The 26,136-nt window shown below is 40.9% G+C and overlaps 1 protein-coding gene across 6 annotated transcripts in view; it reads left to right on the top strand.

Annotated features, from left to right (window-relative positions):
* App (amyloid beta precursor protein) overlaps positions 1 to 26,136 on the top strand; it is a 227,010-nt gene that overhangs the window by 115,986 nt on the left and 84,888 nt on the right. For 2 of the 6 annotated variants that reach the window (XM_034515226.2, XM_034515225.2), the window contains exons 6-8: positions 6,971 to 7,173; positions 20,149 to 20,316; positions 23,414 to 23,470. In XM_034515226.2, the coding sequence (XP_034371117.1) occupies positions 6,971 to 7,173; positions 20,149 to 20,316; positions 23,414 to 23,470 (428 nt within the window). The remainder of the gene's footprint in view (positions 1 to 6,970; positions 7,174 to 20,148; positions 20,317 to 23,413; positions 23,471 to 26,136) is intronic. The other 4 variants (XM_034515228.2, XM_034515227.2, XM_034515230.2 and 1 more) reach the window with 2 other exon arrangements.

Below are 26,136 nucleotides of genomic sequence, written 5' to 3'. Positions count from 1 at the left end.
CAACCCTGTATTCACCCCATGTGTCCTAGATAGTGTTCCTAAATTTATTTCCCCTTTTGTGCTCAGCACCTTGTACTGTGCCAGTATACCATCGTTTCTTTGGTTCCGTAGTCTTTTTCAGTCTATAGGATGTGCCTACCAGGAGGGTAGAGAAATTCTCTGGTTTGTTTCTCGAAATCTTCCCAGAGAATGGAGCATGCCCCCAAACCTAGTATGAGCCCTGTTGACCAAATGGCTAGAGATCATGAATTCCCTGGTCTCCATTTAAGATCTACACAGTCACCCATACCTGGGTCTTTGGGAATTTGTTCCTTCAGAGGTTTCTGGCATAGCCTCTGATGAACCAGAATTTTGTTTTCTCACATCAAGGATTTAAAATGGTTCCAGGACTTTTTTTTCTCACCGCAGGTGTTTCTACTTAATCCTGCATGGCTCATAAAGCTGTCAGGACAATGCACTTTAGATTATATATGACTTTTCATACTTCCAAGATAGCCTTGAAAAAAATAGCACTTTAGTCTTTGACTGTAATTATAGTCCAGATTTAGAAGCCTTGCCAGAGTATCATTCTACCACACTTTTTTATGATGCTGAAATATTTTAAAGAAAAGTTCAGTCAAGAGCAGAATAAATATGTCTGAACATCTCTAAAACCACTTCTACAGAACCCACTGACACTCTCTCACTCACAAAAATGAATAAAAAATTTTCAGTACCGTCAGGTAGTAAGTTCACAGATTGGTCTAAACTGATTTTCATGGTTTACTCTTATGTAACAGATCCTTCCTAACAACCGTTTTTTTTTTTTTCTAAATTATTTTATGGTTATGGATTTTGCCTGCATGTATGTCTATGCACCAGATAGACCTACCCTGGCACTCCATGCAATATCCAACCTTTGAACTTCCAATCTTCCCTCCCTGTTGTCCACTCCTATTCAGCAAGATCAAACAGGTAAAAAGGTTTCTGGGTACAAAGTACTAATATGCTAATGAGCAGGTAGGATGCATGTTCTGGAGACCAGGACAGCATTTCAAGTACAGTGTTCATGGGTGACCCTGAGCAAGTCAGAAGATTCAATGGCTAGTGAATGGCAAAGAGTATAGTCTAATGGAGGGATTCAGTGGTTGGATGAATGGATGCATTGCCTATTCATTCATTAGCTTATATTGAACTTGCATATATCTCTCTTCCATGTTTACACACTAAGAAAAAAGCCCTGGTTTCCTTTTGTCTTCCTTTTAAAACTCAGTGTCCCTGTGAACTTTTGTTGGGATCATAGTTATTTGCATATTGTTCCCAATTGCATAATGCATATTTCAGCCTCATCCCTAGTACCCAATGGCCTCTGGCTTGTGCACATCACTCTCTCCTTGGAATTTCTGAAGCTACTGTTATGCAAGTCCGCTATTGGTCGCTGAGCAATTAGTATAGACTCTCTCACCGAGAATAAGCATTACTAAATGTGTAATGACAACTCGATCCAATTTCAAACCAAGGTTGGGACCGGCAGCTCACTCTTAATTGCCTGAGTCATGCAGTTTTGGTGTCTCAATCTTGTTATTTGTGATCTTCTTAAAGTAGCACTCCTTAAGTTACGGCTCCAGCTGGGTTTGAGAACCCTCCTCAGCAAGGAATACTTTAGCTGCAAATGTCAAAAATCGTTGGGATTGGCGTAGTGGCGGATAGCTCAGAGCCTTTCCAGTGAGCTGTGCTTCATTGATGGTCACCTTGATAAACCTAAAGCCATCCCCTCATAGCTGACAGGGGCTTTTGCCTTTTCAGGTGGGCACAGAAAGTAGAAGTAAAAAGGCCAAGAAATATAGACACTTGGGCTCCTTTTTCATCTAGATGGGGCTTCTCCATGAAGAACAAGCATGTATCCTGGCTTCTGGTTGTAAAGACATTGTCAGTCACAAGGCCTTCAAGCTGCAAGGAATGCAGGGATGTGGACTAATGAGCTACTTGGTTCTTATCCTCTCCTGTCAAGGGATGGGAGGAAAGACTTGAGAATGATCTTGGGTAACTTACACATTGTCTGCTACAAAGAGTTTAGGCCTTTTTCCTGAGAAGAGCATTCATCAGATTTTGTTTCAGATAACTTCTAACTGAAAAATTGATACTCCCTGCTAGGTACCGTGTGTCACCAAGGCAACTAGTTCTCCATATCTGCAGGAGATACAACCCAAAGGCTTCTGTCATCACTGGGACCTCAAGTAATACTGCGTTGTGTATATACTCTATTGTTTTCCTTCTATACCTGTGATTAGAGTGTGTACTCATCCACAGAAAGACATAATCAACAGATTATCAACATATCATAAAGTGGAGTGATCATAACGGTAGTGTACTAAGAATTACTTGAAGGTTGTGAATTGTCTCTGGAGTCTTCCATTAGATAGTTTTAGACTATGTTTGATCAGGTAACTCAGAGTGACATCACAGTATCTCAGAGTGACATCACAGTATCGCAGAGTAACATAGGAACTACATTCTAAGTCGACAGCATCAAGAGAAGACTTTGTGTATGTAGCTCTGAATTAGTGAAGTAATCAATGGAAAAAATAATTTGGCTCATTCAACCTGGTTCGGTGAAGCCATGACAAAATGTGCTATAAAAATGAAAAATCATAGCCCTGTTTTTGCTTTCTTTCATTTTAATTACCTTTATTGTACAGGGTGCTTAGAATAGGGAAATTTCTTTGGCAATCAGCAGACTCTGAAAATGGTAGTTTTGCTACTGAGAGTTTTTATGCCAGACCAACCCACAAGTATTTACAACAAGAAAAGTGGTTTGTTACTTTAACAGAACCCACTTTAAGCCCTTTTTTTCTGAGCAAGGGGTGTGCATAAACAAAGAACTCATAGCACAAGTCTTTAGCTTTGCCTAATTTTAAAAACTGAAAACCATCAGGTAACCCAAATCAGAACACACACCCTTGCCAGCCACCTGCTCCTGAGGTCCAACTTTCTTCTCACCAGATCATACAACTTCTGAAATTACCTACCTGGACATTTGCATATTTTTATTGTTTTTATACGTGAGTGGGGCATGGTTCATACCAGTAATGACAGCATTTAGGAGGCTGAAGCAGAAGAATCATGATGATATCAAGGTCATCTTAGGCTACAGACTGGAACCTTCTCTTAAAACAGAATAAACAAATAAGTTTAAAAAATAGGCAAAGAGTGATCTTGTGTGTTTAGCATCTAACAAACAGCCTCTTGGAAGGGGAGTGTTCCTGACTTCATCTTGCTTGGCCTGTCCTTTGTTGACTATTTCCTTAGGACCACAGAAAACAAGCTTACCTTCTTCCATGTTTCTTCATGTTCTCTGCAACTAACAATAATGATCTCAGACACTGCTTTCCTTTGGAACAAACTGACTTACTCAGTTGGAGAACTATGAATCCAAAGAAGGGAAAAACATCTGTTCATCTCAGGTTGTTTTCTTATGTTACTGGCGCAATGGTTTGTGTTTGTTTTTCTGTCTTAGTGGCTGTATTTTCTCTGCCCCTGACTTTGATTTTGGGAAACTCACAGAGACCCTTGTGAGACCCTTGTGACTTTCTCTTCTCCCCTTACATCAGCATGCATAGGTCTGAGCCCCATCTTTTTCAATCATGTTCCTCTAGCCTTCTTATGGGTCACACCATGTTGGGAACTGGCTTTTGGTTATTTTTATCAGTGCTGAAGTGGAGGCCTGATAGTAGATCACATTCTCATAACCATGAATATCAGAGCATCTCTCTGCTATTTCTTTTTTCCAAGTTTCTACGACAGCAGGGAGAAAAAACAAACTAAATGTTGATACAGGCTATGAAACAATAAGTAAAACTTCTAAAAGTCCTTTATTCATTTAATTTTTGTGATATTTTCCTGTGAACTTGGCTTCACATCAAAATTGGTCAGGAAGTACCAGGACATTCAGTTATCTCTTGCTTCATATCTTCAAACACTACCATTGTGCCCACCAGAGGAGTACATGTGGCCCCTACTATCCTATCATACAGAATAGCATCACAGACCAAATGACCCTCAATGTGCTGTGGGTTCGATCCTCTCCTCCGTGAGCCTCCACCCCTTACCCACTGATCTTTCTTAATCTATCCTTTTGCCATGCATGGAATTGGCATGTGTCCATTTCAGAGAATGCAAATGGTAAAAGACTTTGCATGACTTTCCTAAGAAGGAATGAAAGCTGGTATGTGAATCATGCCACCTTAGGAGACTCACAGGTGGCATCATCAAATGCAATTATATCAAGTTCAGCCTCGTGGGAAATGGTGATTCACCTTCGTGATAGCCTTTATCCTCCACCAAAGTACGGCCTTAAATGTGGACCTCGCATCATGTCGGTGATTCATTGCCTCGTTGTCAGGTCCTCGTGACCTCCTCACTGCATTCAGGTACTCTTAGGATGGTCAGGAGCTTCTGTTTCCTTAGTATTTCTCATTTTAAAACCTAGATAAGACATTTGCAGTATGTAAGTTGACGGCCTTTGCAGTTGAGGGATGGGATGTGCATATTCTGCCATCTTAATAACAGTCGTCTTTCTGTGAGTGTTTCTTGCCTGGCTTATGAAGAAGTAGCTCTGCCTCACGTTTTCACAGACTTCTCCTTTTGTTTTCTGTCTCACCTTTCTTACATCACAAAGAACAACTAACTGTCTGGCCTTTCAGCTGGTGGCAGGAAAGCATCTTTCTCGCCTGTTAATACTTCCTGTTAGTCCTGAAATCTGCAATTAGAAGTCGTAAGAGTGGCAGGATTCTCAGAGAAGATGCAGCCTCATTAAAGCACAATTGTGTGCCTCTGCTTTAAATAGTGTCCAAATAGATAATTGAATTCATGGCCGTCAAAATTTAATTCCAGAAATCAAAGCCATGGCAATAAGAACTGGACCTGAGTTCTCTTAGGTCAAATAATTTAATTTCTCAGCCAGTTGAACTATTATGCATCTCAGTTCTTAGTTATTCTGACAGTAAATTATGCCAACAGAGGCAGTGAGGGATGATGGCGATGTAATTTCTTCTCTTTCCTGGCTAGGCACACACCAGAATGCAGATCTCTTAAGCAGCTTTCCCCACAGCCAAGGCTTCTGTGTGGAGCTTTAAAAGCATCTGTTTAGGTAATAATGGAAGATGGATAGGCACCTCAGGGAATCCAACTGTGTATTTTCTTCACCCTACCCGACAGCCCAGGACTCACCAAAGCCTGGACCATACACCAGTTATTAACATTGTTAGAACAGTCATGGGGTGAGATCATGGGTATTTCATGGTTTAAAGAGAATCTTGGCCTGGATTTAACTTTTCTCCCTGCCATTGCTTTTGAATTACCACCAACAGTAGAGAAACAAAGAGAATTGTGACTGTGACTTGGTTGGACAAAGAAGCAATCCTGTACACAATCAGCTCAGGAAGCAACCTTTTTTACATTCACTAGAAGAATAATCTTGAGATGAAGTAAAAGGATGTACCCCAAATAAAATCCAGCTGTAGGCTTCGTTTGGAAATGCGGCCTCGCCTCGGTAGTAGATTATGTGCACAGGAAGTTTTGTGCAGGCAATCAATCAAGAAATCAATTAGTTCTCCCTCTTTATATCGAGGCAGATGGAAGCTTTAGCCCATCTGATTATCCATGACAGTGTCTGATCTTTGTGTTCTCACCTATTTCTTCATGGTCTTGATGAAAATGTGAAAATCAGCTATAGTCTCCTACCTATCAACACGTTATGCAGTAACACTTCACTAAATTATTCAGCTTAATAATTTATTCTGTACATTTTAGCCAACTGTTTCAGAATATATTGTCCTTTCATCATATTTCACCAGAGTTGGAGAAATGTCCCCTTGAGGAGCCAGACATAGTTTTATAGGACTTTTTTTTTAAAGTCCTGCGTCCTGTGCTTGCACCCAAGGGCCTGCTATGAATCATTCATTATAGAACCTGTACGGAGAATTCATGGAGCTGGAGGAAAACACAGAGGTCCCTTGGTGCTGCATCCATCTCTTCGAATTTCCTTTCCCTTTCATTTTCAGACAGCATCTCGCTGCTATGCTGTCACACTGACTGTGAGAGTCTTTTCAACTTTCTGGAAGCGTGCAAAATCATGGCTGGGACCATCCCAGTCTCCAGCTCACATGAAATCTGATACAGTCTACCACACCGGACCCACACTATTCCTGGCCTTTAAAGCTGACCTCTCTCCTTCCCCGACATGTCATTCCAAAGCATCGTGCTTTGCTACAGCTAATACAACCTCCAGATTTCCATTGCCTTTCCCAACTACAAGCTCCTTCTTGCTGGCCACACTCAACTTCAGGATGATAGTTCCCATGTGCTCTCTTTGTTGCTGAGGACACTGACCTGTGTATGGCCTCTCGTCTATATAGTGCTTCTCATTTGACAGAGCTGTGCCAGAGAGTCTCAGTCTCAGCTATTTGTTTGTGTTGGTTTTGTGATCTGGTCCAAAGTGTCTCTCTGTCCTTTACCTCCAGGCAATATAGGGCAGGATCTCCCTCCTTTGTCTTCACAAGAGAGCTCCTGGCCAAGGTGACATTGACAGCCAGATGCTTTCCGCATGGGTTCCTTAGTAGTCTCTTAAACTGTGTCCTAGACATGTCCTTTAACAGTTTTATCTTGCTGATTGCTACCTGCCCTGTGTGCATCCGTACATAGATGTTTACAGCCCTGTCATCTCTCTATGGTCTCCATAATTTTGCCTTGTTCACAGAGTCATATAAGGGGAGTCAAAGTATCTTCTTTCTGCAGTCATTAAATAAAGGGCTAAGTCCACCTGTGAAACATTTTGTAGACCTAGCTGGAGTTCCTACTTAACAAGATTTTAACCTTCCTAGTGGTTTATATTCCCTCACACATCACCAGAGTTCCTTGATTTTTCTTTACTTTCCTAAACTTTTGTCTTGCCAAGCAAGTATCTCACAGCTATTTTTATTTGTTCTTCCAGTGAAGACAAAGTAGTTGAAGTGGCCGAAGAGGAGGAAGTGGCTGATGTTGAGGAAGAAGAAGCTGATGATGACGAGGATGTGGAGGATGGGGATGAGGTGGAGGAGGAGGCCGAGGAGCCCTACGAAGAGGCCACAGAGAGAACAACCAGCATTGCCACCACTACCACAACCACCACTGAGTCCGTGGAGGAGGTAGTCCGAGGTAAACCCCTGTTGGGTTTCTACTTAAATGTTTTGGGATAAAAGAAAGCAAAACGGGAGGGGGGATGTTTTCAACCAATGCTTCCCTTCTCCAACCCCCTGCTCTCACCAACCTCCCACCCCAACCCCACCCCTGAAATCACAAGGCCTCTTATGCTTGGTTTATTGCTGGTGTTGGTTTAGTTTGGTTTGACAAGCAGTCCAGCAGTCAGTTTAAACTAAAACAAATCTCGTTTGCATAGTCACTTCTATGCCTTGTGTATGCTATTTAAAGAATCCTAGACTATATTTATAGACTTGCCTAGCCCGAAGCCATCAAATTTGACAAATGCCGAATCACCCCCTGGTGGTGGGTGTTCATTGTTCACCATTGCCCATTGCATCTTGGACTCCCAAGATTGGGAGCTCCCTGATTGGAAGGACTATAGTTTGGGTCATTCATTGTGCTGGACTTACAGACAATTCCAATAAAGTTTGCTTGTGTGAATAGCTTTTATTAGATTTTACTAATTTTACTAAATGTAATTTTTTTTTACTGAGTGGAATTTTTAATATGATTTGGTAAGAATCAGTTTATTTCATGCTGTGAAATTCAACATGGGCAATTTGTGTTACTTGTCTAATTGGGACAGATGGCAGCACCTTCTTCATAAAACAGATGTAATTCCAATACCTTAGCTAATCTTCCTCCTGTGAAGGTTGTGAACCAAATGAACTAAAAAGACTTTTCATCTCCAGGAAATGAAAGCAAATATTTACCTTACGTTAAACAACCAAATGTTATGCCAACTAGTGTGTTTGGGGGTTGAGGGGTTTAATGGGTATGTGTTGGTTTTTTTCCCCACAGTAAAATCTGCCTCTAGATCTAGACTGAATGAATGTGGGTTGACCTCATTTTACTGTAATGCAAATGATATTAGCCCTCATCCATGAATGCTACGACGCTGTATGATTTCATTTCTCTTTTGATTAAAGTGTAATGATTACAGCTCATTAGAGTTTAATATGGGACACTGCCCAACTCAGATACATTGATAATTATTGTTGTTAGTAGCTCCCTCTCCCTTTGCTGCATTTTAAAGAACTTTATTGAGGTAAGATTTTATATATGATAATATTAACTCATTTTCAATATCTACTTCAGTGACTTTAATAAATTTACTCAGTTATTTAATATCACCGCGATCTAGCTCAAGGCCATTTCAGCCGTGAGCTAATGAGATCCCTTCCGACCACTCATGTTGGTCCTCACTCATGGCCCCATCAGAGGCTGGGCTACTTTGGCCTCCACTGAGTTGTTCTTCTCTGAATATTTAATACGTAAGCGAGGTTGTACCCTGCACAGCTGAACCACTGACTTGGATCCCTTAACAGTGTTTTGGGATTTTGTGTGTTTCACTTTAAGTTTATGTTAGCAATGAATTGAACACTTGGCCACCTCAGATCTGATGGAAGTATTCGGCATTCTTTAGGAAGAGCATCCGGTTTCAGATAGATGGTTTAGTTTTATCGATCTCTATTTAAGGCAGGTTTTTATTTATTTTAGCTTGTGAGCACATGTGCAAGTAGAGGTATCCTTGATCTGAATGAAATGTTCTTCCTCATATGCCCAAAGCATCTTTTCCCAGAGACATTTAAAAATGTCTCTGGAGACCAAGACAGGCAGATCTGGAGTAATGAAATTTTCAGCCCTGATTTTCTCAGCAAGGAATGAGGTATTTTTTTTTTTACTCCAACCCCCTCTGGTTTTGGGGTTTTTTTGTTTGTTTGTTTGTTTTGTTTTTTGGGTTTTTTTTTTTTTTGGTGTCACATTACAGTGACTGATAATCTGCAGTGAACTGGTAAGTCTGAGGGGCACGGGTGATGAGCACAGCACACACAGGGTCATGATGGTCATGAGTGCTGAGATCTAGGACAAAATCCAAGCCAAAGGAATGCAAAATCATCTACTCTGTAAATATAAGAACCCAGAGACTGCTTCAGAACTAGCTTTCAGATCGGCCAACGAAGGTTCTTAAGAGTAGATGGCATTTAAATAAGACAGGGGAAGTGTCTCCAGGTAAATTCTGTTACGAGGCACATCAAAGTCAGTAGGAAACATGGAACAAACACTATGTTTTGGTGGAAGATAAGGGGCACGCTTGGGAGACAGGACTAGTTGGTACCCGAGAATCTGAGAAAATTGGGGTGGGACCAAAACGTGAGTGTGCCAGGGCTGGCAAGTACAGGTGTTGAGAATGATGGGAAATGCTATGAATTTGACCATCATAAGTCACAGGTGAACAGAGTGGTGACCTTTAGACTTATGTTCTAACCAAGATGGAGTTTTCTCGAGATCTGTGATCTCGTTAACTTCTAAGTCCTGTAATTTTCTGAATTTGTCCTTCCTTTTTTTTTTTTTTTTTCAGTTTCACGAGTGACTTTGTAACTTTAGGTATTTAGTTCTGGTATATAGTTTTCCATGTAAGAGGTAATTTTAGATCTTCAGACAGAACATGCGCACTATAACTTTCTCTAGAAAGCCAATGGCAATGGAGAAGTAAAAGAAACCTCTAGGCTAGATGTTCATAAGAAAAATCTAAAGCAAGCACCAGTTTTAAAGATAAGCAGGACCTGTGGATTGACACAGTAGATTGAATGCTTGCAGCAAAGGCAGGAAGAGCACAGTTCGAATCTTTAGAACCCCGTGTAAAAAGCCAAGCATGGTTGTGTGAGCCTGCAACCCAGAGCTGTGGAGACGGGAAGATTGTTGGGGGATATTAGTGGATGTTCCGTGAAGACCCTATGTGGAGGAAATAAGACGGTGTTAAAGCAGGACATCCAACATCCTACTCTCAAAAATGCAAACATGTACATACAATACACACACACACACAATAGGATTATAAAAAGATTTTTTTATGTGACCCCATTCATTCTATGTAAGGCTTATGGAATGAACCAACGGTATAAATTTAGGCAAATCTTTCTGAGATGTTATAGGATATTCTTTAATGATGCAGATGTTTTAGATGGTAGGATTAAGGCAGACAACCCTTCCCTGTATATTCCTAGTATAGAAGGTGACTGCTATTTCTTCCCCGTAGTAGGAACAGCAGTAGCAGAGCTGAGCGCACACTTTGTAAAATTCTTCCTCCAAAGCCTGCTTCTATGCCTTGAAAGCAAACACTACTTGCAGAGAAAAGATTAGTATTGCAGTCTTATTCTCAGTGTTAATGTTTTGGCCTCTGAAAGGAAAGAAATGTGATTTACAACCATTCGTAGAAAGAAAAATAATTTCATCATCTCCAGGCTCCAACAAGTAAGCTGAGCCCTTTCTGTGCTTCCTAAGAACTAGGTGCTTTCATAGCCCATTGGCTCTTGAGAGGAATAAAGAGAGGGAAGAAAACAAGCTATTTTTATCTGATCATAAAATTGCTAAGCCCAGTTGTCTGTTCTACATTACTGATTTCAGAGAGAAGGGAACTCTTTGGAGGGAAGCTCGTTACTGCAAATCCATTCAGCTTCTAAGCTTTGCTAATTAGGAAGATGTTGGCTATCAATCTAATGACTCAAGTTGTTACCAGTTAAGTGCAGCAACAGTCTCAGACTCCTGTTCTCAGTGTTCAGTTCATAAACCCGAGATGTGAGGGTTTTCTTTTCTGAAGTGGGAATGTTGTAGGAACTGGTTTAGCCTTGGCTTTTTAACCTTCCCAATTCTGCCTGTTCAAAAAAAACTCTATTTTACCTTAACATTTATTTATTCAGCAAATATTCTTTGTGCGCTGCTGCCGCCTAAAGTCTTTGCCGCTGTACAAAGTATATAGCAGGATTAGCACAGACACGCTTCCACCTGCTGGGAGGCTGTGTCAGATCCATGCTGGACTTCTTTATTGCAGACATAAGTGTTCTGGGTCACTATTTCCCTCATTCTTTAAGGCTGTGTCTTAGTCAGTGTTTCTATTCCTGCACAAACATCATGACCAAGAAGCAGTTGGAAAGAATTTATTCAGCTTACATTTTCACATTGCTGTTCATCACCAAAGGAAGTCATGGCAAGAACTCACACAGAGCAGGAACTTAGAAGCAGGAGCTGATGCAGAGGTCATGGAGGAATGCTGCTTACTGGCTTGCTTCCCCTGCCTTGCTCAGCTTGCTTTCTTATAGAGCCCAAGGACCACCAGTCCAGGGATGGCACCACCCACAATGAGCCCTCCCACCCTTGATCACTAATTGAGAAAATGCCTTACAGCTGGATCTCATGGAGGCTCCAAGGGAGGCTCCTTTTTCTGTGATAACTCCAGCTCTGTCAAGTTGACACACAAAACCAGCCAGTACAGGTTGTTATTCTGCCTTTTAAGGCTTACAGCTATAGTGTGCAGTAGAGAAGTTATTTCCCCTATTTCAGGTCAGGGCAATTACGACTTAGGGAAACTTTAAAACTACATTAGTCATATAAGCAGGAATTGATGAAGCTAGAATTGGGGTCCACACGAGCTAGGCTATTTTAGTTTCATTAATGCCCAAATGATATTTTTACTTTCCTTTCTAAATACACATTCTTCCATTTAACTTACACCCCTTGTAAGTGCTTGTTCTTTTGCTATTGGCATGAATGCATCTTTTATTTCTGCACCGTACATTTTTGGAATTTTCTTTTTTTTTTTTTTTTTATTAAATCATAGTAATGATCAGGTGTCAAGAAATACATGATTAGGGGTTAGAATGCTATACTCCAGGAGCCACAAATAGCATGTTACCTATTTTGTAAGCCAAAGGTCTTCCTGGGAGACCCTCAGCCACATTCGTTTAAATATTGTCTCTGCTATGCTCATGTTATGAAAGCAGAGCTGAGGAGCTGGATCGTTAGGAGATTACACTGTCAGAAAAGACCAAGGTAGAGACTGTTTCTTAGCCTCAGATATTGTTCATAAAATGAATTCTACTTACTAAAATCAAGTTGATTTCAGTGTATATGTGTATGTGTGTCTGTGCTTGTGTATGCACATGCGTATGCAGATACATATGCATACATGTGGACATGTGTATAGAAATCATAGGACAGCCTCAATCAAGTGTTGTTCCTCAGGTCATTCCAACCACCTTTTCTTTTGTCTAGTCTTAGTCCTTGTCTTTGGACCGTGACAGGAGGTAGGACCTTTCATTGGCCAAGACCTCATCCAATAGACTAGGCTACAGGGCCAACAAGTCCCAGATCTGTTGGGATGGCTAGTAGTCCTGCCTTGCCTGGCTTGTTCTTAATGTGAGTGTTGAACTCAGGTCTTCTTGTTTATGCAGCAGAGTTTATGGACTAAGCTACCCCTCCCCCATCCCTCAGCTCCAACTGCAGTGTTTACAGGAGACATTTATCATTTTATGGCCTTAAGTCAGTTGAGTAACCTGCTTTTTATTTGTCTAATGTAAATACTGATGCTACCTCGCACGTTCTAAGAATGACTTTGTATGATCTATGCTAAGCACTTAACGGTAATACCTAGGGAGCCTCAGGCTTTGTTGCTCAAGGACAGGTTGCTCAGATTTGAGTCTCACTTAGCCCTGCAGCCTGTGAACTGCAAATCCTGCACAATGCATCAATGCAAGTAGTCTTGCATCCTTGTGGATCTCTGTAAAAATTGGGGCTAATAATACCTGTCTAATATTTGCCTACTCTGTGAGAAGTGAATGACTCCCAGTAATCCCTGGGAACCATTGAGCCCAGTTTCTGGTAAACAGGAAGTCCTCAGCCTCGAGTCTGTGGTCACTGTGGCTGTAGTCATCCTTCCAATACCCTCATAGATTCTGCACCTTAGACAATGAATGTTTACTACCAGTTAGAAGTGTTAAAGGTAAACCAACAGACTGACATTTTAATTGCAGTGTAATGCGTCTATGAACTGTTGCTACAACAGAGCTGGTGTTTGTAGACACCATTCTGTTACCATTAAAATACAGCATGAACTCGGTTTCCTACTTAAAATAGTTTTGTGTGTGAATATATTCCACATACCAAGGTATTTGCAATGAAACTTTATATCTAGCAGAAAATTGAACAAGATGGTACTGAATGTCACATTTCAAGATCGACTTTTTATTCCTTCCAAACAGTTTATGTTTTGTGGAAGGAAATTCATCAGTAAGTAGACAGAGAGAGACATGGATACAGGTGACTTTTTAAACACCTGGTGTTTGTGAAACTGTAATATCCTGTCTAAGCATTGGCTTCTTTACGATAGCTGACTGACCTTGTGAAGTTACTGTTCTTCTGTGGATGATTACTGCGAAGCGCTAGAGAGGTATCATGAATTGACATGAAGACATCCCCAACAGTGATGAGGGAGGCACGTTTACACACTGGGTGCAGTGTTGCTCACTCGGGGTACAGGGCTATGAACATGGGACAGCTCAGGTCTGTCCATCCGTACCTGCATAGTCTCTTTTTACCCTGTGTGGAAAAGGACATTGGTACCCTGTGGGGGAGGGGTCGAGGGGGGAATGCCTGGGAGCTTTGACCCAAAGCATCAGAAATAATGCATCTAACAAGTTTTATACATAAATCAAAGCCATGATGCTCTGCAGGGTATAAAGGAGACAAAGCTGACATCTCTGCCCTCTCTCCACTGGCACAGCTTAGGAAAGGCATGGCAGAGGAATCCTGGGACTCATGGGTGGAACTCTTGCTTTGTCTGTCTTGCTCAACTTTTCCAGACTCCAGAGAAACAGGAAGCTTGGCTTGCTGTGAGCGTGAAAAGGAGCTCAAAGCTCTAAGGTGTGTTTGGGAATAGGAAAAAGGACAGTAGTACCTTCTTGGAGAGCAAGCCATAGGCTTTTACCTCTGCTCTAACTAAGGCAGAGAATGGGCTCACACATTCGGGCCAAAGGTGCAGCATTCCTTTTAACATCAGGAAAACTGACTATGGAGGTGACAGGTGGCAGCCTGTTATTTTGTGCCCTGTGGCATAGCAGTCACTGATTCTAAGGCATTCCATACATGCTTTGCTTGAGCTGAGGGGATGCACGTAAGTGTCGCTTAACTATCCTAATGTGGAAAGCCTGCTATAGCAATCAGTGTTCTTAAGACACAAGACTAGGGAATGAGGCTTACGGAGACAGATAGTACGTGTGTGTGTGTGTGTGTGTGTGTGTGTGTGTGTGTGTGTGTGTGTATGTGTGTGTGTGTGCGCGCGCGCACACACACACACGCATGCTTTTCTTACTTTTAATAAGAACTTCATTGACATAATTTCCTATCCATAAAGTTCATAATTTCGTGCCTTAGTAAATTCACAAAGATCTGTTTGCCGTAAGAAAACTCTGTGCCTTAAGCACAATTATGTGTCTACTTAACAGTTTATCACATAAAAACAAAAATCAATTCCTTAAAATGTAACACAACAAATTAGAGAGCAGATAATATAATTATGTATACATCTCTCTTTTTCAATTAACCGTTAAGTTCAATAGAGTGCTGTCTCAGGTAACAAAAAGTATGGTTTTTCATGAAAATATTTATTTTCTTTAATACTAAGTGTCCTAAGTGTCCGGGGCGTTAAAAAGTGAGGTGGATTGCAGCCAAAATACCTGCATCCGTTGGTCCTGAGCCATCCTGCCCCTCTGAAGATCCATCTGTGACTTCCACTTAGGCCAGAGTAGTATGTCTGTCCTTTTGTGATTTTATTAGGAGAACAGTGACAATTCCAGAAAAGATGAGACTGAATAAGTCTCAAGTTGTGTGTGTGTGTGTGTGTGTGTGTGTGTGTGTGTGTGTGTGTGCTGAAACACAAGGGACTCATTGTATGACTTTAAACTTGATCTCCCTGTGTCTCAGTTCCATGTGTTAGGATTAGCAGACTGCACCATACCTGATGTAATACTCTGCTACTATGTACGCAGTAAAGGGTGGAGGGAACCCTGCTCGGATTGGGTGATTCCTCTGCCAAAGGAATCCATTCCCCCTAATACACTGCGGTTAAAAGCAAACCTTGGTTATGTGACAGACATGAACTAGGAATGATGCTGTTCTCAGTTTGAACCTGTGGATTCTTCTCTGTTGGAGACTGTGGCAGGAAGCCAGCCACTGTGGAAAGGTGAACATGTCCTGTCTTCCTCAGGCAGAATCATGTTTCCAGACCCCAGCTCACTGGAAGTGTTCTCTTGTTCTCAAAAGCATTGATGCCATCTCACATGTCTTCCCAGAAAAGCTGTGAAAAATAACATTCTATGTTTAGTTTAGTTATTCGTTGAATTGTTTTATTGGTTTTCAGCATTATTTTCAAAATAAAAAATAAAAACTGTCGTGTATAAGGGGAAGAAGGCCACTAGAGTTCATATTTATGAGAAGTGACATTTTCATAGGTTTAAATGTAATTATCTCAATACTGATTAAGACAGAAGTGTTTTGATGTTGTTTTAAAACAGCTGATTGTGTAGAGTGAGATAAATTGACAATCTGTTTAAAAAAACAGTTCATCTATTATCTTTCTGTATTTTTTTTTAATTCTAAGACTCTTCTAATACATGTTTTATCTCTCGTTTCCTACATACACCAAACTCTTTCAAATTTGGACGAATTCCTCCTCTCTGATCCTAGGATGTGATTGTGTCTTTATATTTTTAATATAACACATTTCAACTACATTTAATAAGTTATCTGGGCATGGTGATGGACACCTACAGTCTTAGCATTTGGAAGTCTGAGACAGGAGACTCGTAGGGGTTTACTGTCAACATGAGCTATGTCCTGTGACCTTGCTTCTCAAAACACAGCAAGAAAACCACACCCTCTCACACTCACCACAAGGAGGTTAGCTATGTTTTTCAATGCACCTATTGCTTTCACCAAGCCTACACATCGAGAGAGAGAAGTGGCTGGTCATGGACCATACTTTGAAGAAACTTTAGTACCATTTTTCTGCCTTCTGTCTTTTGAGGATTGGGCATGGAGACAAGAAACTTAAAGGGAATGCTTTCCTTGTCTCGTAGCTTCCCATTCGTGCCTGTTTCTTCCTGGTGTGGCACAGTCAGATCCCTACTAGGCTGTGAAAACTATTACTGTAGTGAGGAATTTTGGGAGTCATAAGCACTATGGCTTGAAATACCAGTGGCAGGAGTGTTTATACCTAGGAAATAGCCAAAATTCTACAATTTATTTATTCTTCCAGATAAACACAATTTACTTAAGCAAATCCTTACATATCATTCAATTAAAAAAAGAAAATATTTCCCCTCCGACACAAGGTACTCCTCATCCTTACCCCGTTCTAGTTTTAAGCTTGTTGATACGCAGGCTGAATGTCAACATAGCAAACAGGAAATCAAGGTTGTGGAAACATCATCATGGTACGGTCTCTGTGCTCGATTACAGCACCATCTCAGGAGCACTGACTAGTGTAAAACTCATTTTACAGACCCATCTCCAGCAGGTGCCATTTTATAAGAAACCTTTCTGCATAGGGAGGTGTGAGAATCAGGTCAAGTCTGATTAAAGTGACAGGGAACTGCCCATTTCAGGACAAAGCCCTGCTACAGTGGTTCTCAATCTGTTGGTTGTGACCCCTTTGGGGTTCAAATGGCTCTTTGACAGGGGTCACATAAGATGATTGGAAAACACAGATATTTGCATTACGATTCATAACAGTAGCAAAACTACAGCTATGAAATAGCAATGTAGATTTTAATGGTTGTAAATATAATGGTAATAATCTTAGTGGTAATTTTAATGGTTGGGGGGGTCACCATAATATGAGGAACTATGTTAAAGGTAGTGACTTTCCATTAGGAATGAAGTGTTAGGAACGCTGAGAATCGTTGTGCTGGAGACCTCTATAAAAGATTCATACACATCATCCTTCTGAGTCTGTGGATTTATTAAGGTACACAGCTGCTTGTGTGGTTTGTTGATATTTCAACCTGTATTTGGAACATGAGGTTTCAACTCCAGCTTCCTGGCCTAATTTGCATGATTATATTTAGCACAACATGATTACTAGATAATAAATATTTGATCATTTATTTCCTGATAGACTAATTTTCTTATCATTCTTATGACTACTTGTTAGCATTCACAATGCATGATAAATGTGACTTCTCCTAGAAGTATGTGGTTTTAGCATTGGAGAAAACACATTCTTTAAAAAGAACCACTTTTCTAATGTTGATTTAAAATTTGTTTTGTCTATAAGAACCAAACAAATATTCACCTAAAGAGTATAGTTCTTATTCAGATAAATTAGCTCTTGGAATGTCGCCATATTGCAATTGTTAAATTTATAGCAATAACTTAATTTTTTTTAAATGGATTTTTAAAAAATGGCTTTTTGTGCTTATTTTATTAGTATTATAATTCTTTTGTTTGTTTGTTTGCTTGCTTATTTCTTCTTGTTGTTGCTGGTGGATTAGAATGTGTTATGTAGACTAGACTAGCCTTGAGCCTGTGACTATATCACTGTCTCTGTTTCCCAGGTACTGGAATTGGCACGTATGTACCACCACATCCAAATCGTGGTTATTTTAAATGACACTCACATCAGAGTTTTCCATTATTATGGTTGAATCTAGACCACAATTTATTTGAATGAAGTATTGATGATCACTTTAGTACAATTGATGTGAATGCCTCTGCCTTTTTTTATATAAATTTTATTTCACTGTTAAGTTAGATAGGCAACGATTTATTTCTAAAGCAAATTGTATTTGTCTTTCTGCTCTTCATTTAGAGAATAAAAATATAAAACAGGGGATTTTAAAAGAGGTATGTTTGCATTATGTGTATCTATGTATTAGGTTTAATTATCGTGTCTCACAGAATGTGTAGAATTTAATGCTTTGAGAATTCTTTCTCCACATTCTGAGAATCTGCATTTCCTAATTTTATCCATTAAACCTTAATATCGGAAGCAGCTCCATCCAATGGCTGTCTGCTAGATGCAGAAGGGAGGGCTGCACTTTTGTCCAGTTCTTCCAGGCTCTCACAAGCCCACCCCCAACCCCTCCCACACACGTTATATGCATTTGCCATTGTTTTATTCCATTACCTAACCTGTGCCCGGAGCTCTGGCACTGTTACTCAGTGAGTGGGAGACACTCTGAGGATACGCCCCTTGTACCAGAGCCAACATGGATGGATTTTGCTGACAGGCTCTGTTGACTGAGGGCCGTGCCAGTGGATCCAAAACTTCTGTTCCTCTTGTGGTCACACTACAAATCGAGTGCAGGACACCCCTGTCTAGTATTGGCATTAATGCAGCCGAAGGAGAGATTACTGGGAAGTAATATCAAATTAGGAACAAACAAAAGGAAGCGTGCTAAAGCATGTATAATCCCAGCCCCCAAAAGGAAGAGGAGGTGGCCCACAATAGGGCTACCAGGGGATGCTCCTGGAACCAAGTGCTTCCGTGTGGAAACTGGGAAAGTCAGAATTGTTTTAGATGCTTGTTATGTGGAGTGGACCCTGTAGAGTTCTGTTTGAGGCTCTCCAGGGTTAGAAACGTGCCTGCTTTTTGTGAATCTTTGTCTTTAGTTGATTATGGCAGTGTGTTGATTGACACAGGGGACCTGAATGGGATGGGGGTGGAGTGTCTTTTGGGATTTTGGGATACAATGTCCAGGATAGTATCTCCACAAAAAAAAAAAAAAAAAAAAAAAAAAAAAAAAAAAAAAAAAAAAAAAAAAAAAAAAAACACCACCACCACCAAAAAACCAAAAACAAAAGATCAGGCCAGGGAATGGCAGTAAGGGAGGCAGTAGGTGAAGAAAGATACCTCCACTTTGGCTCTCAGGAATTTTCTTCAAAAACAGGATTCCCTTTGGCTGCCACAGACGATTTATATTTTTTGTCTGTTTGTTTAAAGGAAGTTATGCAATCTTGGAGTGTTCCAAGTGAGCATAAGGAATGATTTTTTTTTTTAGTTTGTTGAGACCCAGAGATTAATAATTCTTTATAGGAATAAGCAGTCTATCTTCCTGTCTCATGTTTACTGTTTCTAACCTAAGGCGCTGGGTCTTATACAGCTTCTATCTTTTAGAAAGGTATTTTCCCTTTGGGTAACTTAGTAAAACCCAGTCTAAACAAAAGTGTGTATGTGAGGAGTCAGCTAGCAACCGTAGAGAACAACACCTAAAAAAGAGGTGAAGCTATTGTTCTGTTTGCACCAAAAGTAGATGTGTGGAAAGTCTAGAGTCCTAACTTCTAATAGTGAGGACATTTTAAAATGCAACTGAGTGAATTGCTGCATTTTAAACCAATGGGGATTATGGAACTGATTTTGGAGACAGGGGCAAGACAGACTGACAAGTAAGATGTGTTTTAATGTAAACTAATGTGTGGTATATATTAATAAATTTGAATGTGTTAACTGCATGTTACTATTTGGAACATTCCAGACTAAGGATCAGATAAAAATACACGAATAAAAAATTTCTTGGAGTTACTGTGGTTGACTGTCAGTCACTCTCCCAGATGTTACATATGTTGTCAGGTTTAGTCAGTGGACAGGCTGGAAACATTAAAAATAAGTGTGACTAATTATTCATGAGTCTAGGCGATCGTTTACTAAGAAAAACAGTCAGAAGTTGGAGAGAACTTAAGCGTTGGCATCACATCTCGAGCAATCCTTTTACGTCAAAGTTGACTCAAGGTTGTTTTAGGAGATGGTTTTTGTTTTTTTTTTTTTTTTTTTTTTTAAGAGAAATTTTTGATGTGCAGATACTTTTTATCCTTAAATCGAGAAGAGGATCTTGTCACTTCTACCCCAAATCCTGTAGCTGCTACTGCATCCTACACATGAAACCAGCCAAGAATGTCCTGTTTTGTGGAAGAGGTGACTGTGAAGTCTGAGGGGGTCATTCAGTTCCTCAGGGAAGACTTAGTAGGTGCTACCTACTCTGCTCAGCCCAGGTCACCACTGGGAAGATCAGGGCTTAAGATGAGTAAGTCTGTACGTGAACAGCCAGAAGGTGTCTTTTCTTGCTAAATGTGGTTCCCCACGTCTCCTCTGATTAGAGGTGTGCTCTGAACAAGCCGAGACCGGGCCATGCCGCGCAATGATCTCCCGCTGGTACTTTGATGTCACTGAAGGGAAGTGCGCCCCATTCTTTTACGGCGGATGTGGCGGCAACAGGAACAACTTTGACACGGAAGAGTACTGCATGGCGGTGTGTGGCAGCGTGTGTAAGTGGACCCTTCCTCCAGCCTGGCCACCTCTTGTCTTTCTCGCCACTGGCTCTGCTCTTTGTAACAGATCGAGTTTTCCCCCTTGGTCTTGGGAATGGGCCTGTTGCTACCACTAACCACATTCCTGTCAATTTCTCTAATTACCAGAAGCCTCCTCCACAGTATGTTCAGTCATAAGCACATTTCTCCGTCTATCTCTAATAAAGCATGGCCTTGGATGTATTCTGTTGTAGTCATGGTAGATTCTTCTTTCAACCCGTAGGAACTTCTGACTGCTTCTCTCTACAAAAGGACTAGAGTGGCTTCTGTCTCTCTTCTTCAGTCCTTCCTGCAAATGCATACACGTCTGTGTCTGTCTATGTGCTTATATCATTCACGTTTCTGCATGCGCACATGTGCAATAGTCTCTCACTGGTAGCTGGCTTATGACGCTTCAGTTGTCTTGATAAGATTGCTGTGGAGAATTCCTTTGTTATTTCATCACATTTTTTTTTTTACTTCATTCTGATAATGAAATTGAATTGAATTGAATTGAGCTCCATGCAGCCTCCGATGCTATCATAGAGTTTCATTGCTGTGAAGAGACATCTTGACCACAGCAACCCTTATAAAGGACATTTAATTGGGGATGGGTTCAGAGATTTAGACCATAATCATCATGGTGGGAAGCATGGAGCACATAGTCAGACATGTGCTTAGAGTTGTTCACCTGGATCCACAGGCAGGAGGAAGAAGAGAGGTACCGGGCCTGCCTTGACCTTCTGAAACCTCAAAGCCCACCCTTAGTGACATACTTCCTCCAACAAGGACACACTTCCTAGTAGTGCCATTCTGTAGGGGCCTATGTGACCCATTTTTATTCAAACCACCACGGGTGCCCATGTTGTTCCCTGGATGAACCCAGAGCACATATTCTGACAATTAGGTAGACGAGAACTAGGGATGTGGACCATTTAATAAAAGCTCTTGTCATGCAAATGTGAGGACCTGAGTTCGGATCCCCAGAATGCACATAAATTAAATGTGTAGTCTGTACCTCCATAATGCTAGCACTCATAAAGGGAGATGGGAGGCAGCAGCTAGAGAAGCAGCTGAAGTCTGGGACTAGCTACTTTGGGCTACATAGTTGAAATAGACTGTCTCAAACAAGGTAGAAAGCATATGACGTGTGACTGTCACATGGGCCCCGTGGCATGCACAATCACACCCGAATGTGTACGTTCATGTACACACACACACAAAAAAGAGTGGTGCTAGTAACTCTCAGCGGCATAAAGCTGAGGGAAATAACTTGAAATGTCTCTCTGGAAACATCGAACTGTCTTTACCGTGGGAAATAATATGAAGTCCCAATGACTTCATGTAAGATAAAGTATTCCCCAGAGACTCAGTCCTCAAGAAGCCATGTCTCAGATATATGGAATATCTGCTTTTGTTAGTAGCCTTTCAAGCAAAGTCTTCAGTTGAATTTGTTTATCCCTGACCACAAGTTGGAAATATGAACTCTTCAAGGATCTTGGTCACTGTGCATGTCTTTCTTGAGAGATTCTTACATTTTAATTCCTGGATTTGCAGGGAGACAATCCCTGCCCAGGAATACCTGAGAAATTTTGGACAGTTTTCCAACTGAATCATAGAATCAAGCAAAACAATAAAGATTTTACTCCATTAAGACCTCACATTGTGAGGTAGTCAGTATCTGTTGGGGACCTGGAAAGCTCTTGTTTGGTCTCCTAGGAGATGATGACTCTACTTCAGGACTCTGAGGAAACAAGTGTAGCAGCTCTGACTTCAGTTGGATGATTGTAGCCCCAGCTGAAGATACCTAAACTCATTTTTACCTAGAGGTTAACTGGGTTAGGTAACATGGACACAAGGAAAGATTCTGGAGCTTGGAGCCTTTGGAACAAAGGGCCTTTGTTCCAGAGGCTCTAAAGGGTTTAACTGCTAGGTAAGGATTTCCTGGCAAAGTTCTCAGGTTTTCTCCCTTTCCCTAAGGTAGGTTTAGTTTCTGGAATATCATATTCTAGAGACAAGGAAGTTTGCTTTATATTATTAGCAGAGGTTAATTCACCTTATGATTTGGACACTGTCTTCTTACCCACCCCGGTGTAAACCCCATTAGATTATTTTTTTTCCATCAGATGACTCCGGGCATGGACTAAACCATTATATACCAGGAGTTGGGGCATGCATACACTTTCTAGACTGATTTGTAAAAAGTCAGTGCTACCAATGGGGTCTTATTAGAGAAGGCCAGTAGTTCTGATGTAGTTCTTATAGAGTCTAGTTACAGCGTATCAAGGAAGCAAAGACACAGCTGGGTACCATACCAGACTCTGGTTTGATTCTCAGAACCTTTAGAGGAAAAATGCAACAGATGGGAGGAGGGCTGGAGAGATGCTTCGGTCTGGGTTTTGTTTTAAAATAAAAATTGATACAAGCAAGAGAACCTGAGTTCAGGTCTCCAGCACTCACTGAGCATGGTATTCTTAGCACATAGAAGGCAGAGACAGGAGGATCCTTGGGACTTGCTAGGCACCCAGTCTAGCCAGTCAGCAAGCTACATGTTCATCGAGAAACTTTGTCTCGAACAATATGGGGATCAATGATCTGAAAAGATTTATCTGGTCTCCACACACATGAGTGTGTAACCTGTACACACAGACATTATAAGCACATACAGTACACACAGTAATAAAACTTTTTTAAAAAGGAAATAGAACAGTGAGGTCAAAGGTCACTTAGATGGGTGGATATCTCTGCCAGGCATCAGAAGTGTCCCCATGGACAAGTGACATTCAAGAAGCTACGCTGAGGAAGGCCCTGAGGGAACTGAGGATCACTGGTGCTAATGAGGGAGAAGAGACCCTAAGTCCTCCTGAAGATTTCCCAGTGTCCTGTCACTGATCTTTACAAGTGACAGATCTCATCTGTGTTTCCTTGATTCTTTGTTTGGGTTTTGATTTTAGTTTAATGACCCCCCTCCGCCCCCATTTCGTCTGTTTTGTTTTGAGTTCTATGAGTGTGTCTCTGCCGTCATTCCCATGTTCCTGTTTTTATTTTTAGTTATGTTCTCTCATTTTCTCCATAGCATCCCAAAGTTTACTCAAGACTACCAGTGAACCTCTCCCCCAAGATCCTGTTAAACGTATGTTGTCATTGACTTGGGGGAGGGGCAAGGGAAGAGTATGTTGCATGGCTGGATGTGACCTCCACTTGCGTCATCTGCTTGGCATGGGTTTTGCGATTCTTGACCAGGCACCTTTTGCTGGATACTATCTTCCCATTGTCTTGCTTGTCATTTCATCCAGTGTTACTAGGAAACTTCAGATGTTGGGCAGAAAAGCATCTACTGAAACCGTTTATACTTCTGATGGAATTCCCTTCTGATTTGTGTCATTCTGTGAAATATCATACATATAGTATTTCTTGATTTGGCAGGAGTTTTTTTTAATTTCCTGAAAGTCGTCAACATGCCATAATTTAATGAAATCATATTTGATAATAGAGGTAACCCGTTCCTAAAAATTTAATGTTCTATTGTCAAAGACAAATTTGTGTGCACATTTCAAGTTTTCTGTGTTAAATGACAGCTGTAAAGCATTGGGAGGTGAAAGATCAGTCACATAGATTTCAGGACTACCCTTTCTTCCCCACTCCCACCCCCAGAATGGACACTGGTTGGTACCAGGTGTTCCACTTAGGAAGCTTAATAGGAAAGAGAAAAGTCTTAACAGCATCTTGCTTTCTGGTTGCCAAATCAGTCTAATTTCATTTTCAAATGTCATATCTAACACATCAATATATTCATTTTTAAAATTCAGTCTGTATTTAGAAATGGATTCCTCCTCTCCAGGGATGGTCTATATTGTTGATACTTACTGAGGCTTGAAGAAGAGACCCAATTTCAGCTAGAAATTGTATAATTAAAATTCGCTTTTGTCACTATTATCCTGGGGTTGGAGGAAAATCCTAACCTTAAAACTGATTTTAAAAAAATGATTTTTAAAAAAAAAAGATAGTGTGGATGATTATATCATCCTATACCACTATTTTTTCAGTGGCCTCCATAAGATATTACTGTTGATCAAATAATAAGATAATATTTGAAAGGCATGGTTTTTTTTTTTTTTTTTAATTGACACAATAAACCCATTTCCTGATATTGTGAAATTGTTCCTGTAAAACCTTAAGTCTGGCAAGCGGGTGGTACAGGACGAGGAAAACACTCCAGTCCTCACACCCAAAGGACTGGGAAAACATTATTTGTGTGTGTTGTGTTGTTCCTACGATTTTCAAAGATCAGAGATCTTTCTCTGGCACACTCATGTACATTTTCCTTTCATCTTTTGTGCATATGAGAAAATCCGAGGCCAAACACTCTTCACGAGTCGTCTGCAGGTATCAAACACGGGAGGGCTGTGTCTGAAACCTACTGGTACCCTGGCTATGCTCCACACCAAATGGCTCAGCATTTGGTTCTGACATTTTCTAGGTTAGACTGTTTCCCATGTTCAGAAAGCACGTTTTCAAAAAATACAAGAAACCACAAAACGCTGGAAAAGGCTAACATGCCTCCCCAACAAGGCCATGCGTGTGAGTGAGTAGCAGCCGTTTCGCACCCTCTTTGAAAACGATGGTGATTGGTTCTCTTCCATTCTATTTCTTTTCCATATAGAAAGGGCCATTGGTTTTCACTCTTCTTCATTGATTAGAGGTAAACATTGTTTGATAATTTATTTTTATAAAATTTACATAATGTTTTCCAGACAGATATGGGAGGTCTCGCTTTCTTCTCCCACTTGTGGTGTGGTGCAGACCCTGACACCCTTCCATCCTGGGAGGATGAGGTGATTTTGTCAGCTATATTTCTTGTCTCCCTACAGAGACTATTCAATCACAGCAAGTGAAGGGTTTTGCAGTGCTAGTACCAACATACTTGGGAAAGCATATAATTTCTAGTTATTTATAGCTGTGTGGTTCTGCTGCCTTATTTATAGCTAAGCCACACGTTTGAATTGAAAAAGTCATGGTCACCTGGAGGTCAAACGCAGATCGCAGCCTCTGCTGATTCTGAGGAGATATGAGTAGAATGAGGAGAGGACCAGGCCTATTCCATTAGAAAACTCAGGCTTATGCGTAGTTTCTTCACCGGCTTGGAGTTAATTGAATGGCATTTCTTTGCTCTGAGGTGATTGGTTCTAAAGATGTTCTGTCTGAAGTGCTGCTAGTGAGAAAATAAATGCTAAGTGAGCTAGAGAAAGCCTTCCCATTGAACTGCTTTAAGACTACACGTACAGCGGGAGGACTGTGTATCTGGCCCCGCATCATGAATCATTTCCTGACAAGGCTTACTGCTCTAATCAGGCATTGCGCGATTTTAACTTTTCCCCATAAAAAAAACGACATTGAAAAGCACCACAATTTTCAGGACACTTATTTGTTGTGGCTGCTCTCAGAGAAGCCTCTACTCCACAGTCAGTGTAAGCAAGAGGCATGAGACTGAAGAGTGGTCTAACTCATAAACGTGGGTTCCTGTCTCTTTGAGAAGCCTTTCCATTTGAGGTAAAGACCCTCCTCTGCCGTAGCAGTTTCTGAGGTCAGCTCTGCATCTATTTGAGTTGATACACTGGCCTCACCTCCAGTCCCTGCAATGCAGGGTTTATAAAATAGTAGAGTTATTATGCAAATATTTGACCAGCTGATATCTTGAAGGTGAGGATAGCGTTGTCTGTCCACGTACTGTCTCCATCAGACTGCATTTCAAAAGCAGACAGACAAACTCCATGAGGAAGACAAAGATCGTTACACCAT

This window comes from Arvicanthis niloticus, chromosome 12 (assembly GCF_011762505.2).
Source record: "Arvicanthis niloticus isolate mArvNil1 chromosome 12, mArvNil1.pat.X, whole genome shotgun sequence".
Classification (NCBI taxonomy): domain Eukaryota; kingdom Metazoa; phylum Chordata; class Mammalia; order Rodentia; family Muridae; genus Arvicanthis; species Arvicanthis niloticus.
Note: the sequence above shows the minus strand (reverse complement) of the source record. Positions and strands in the feature narration are given on the sequence as shown.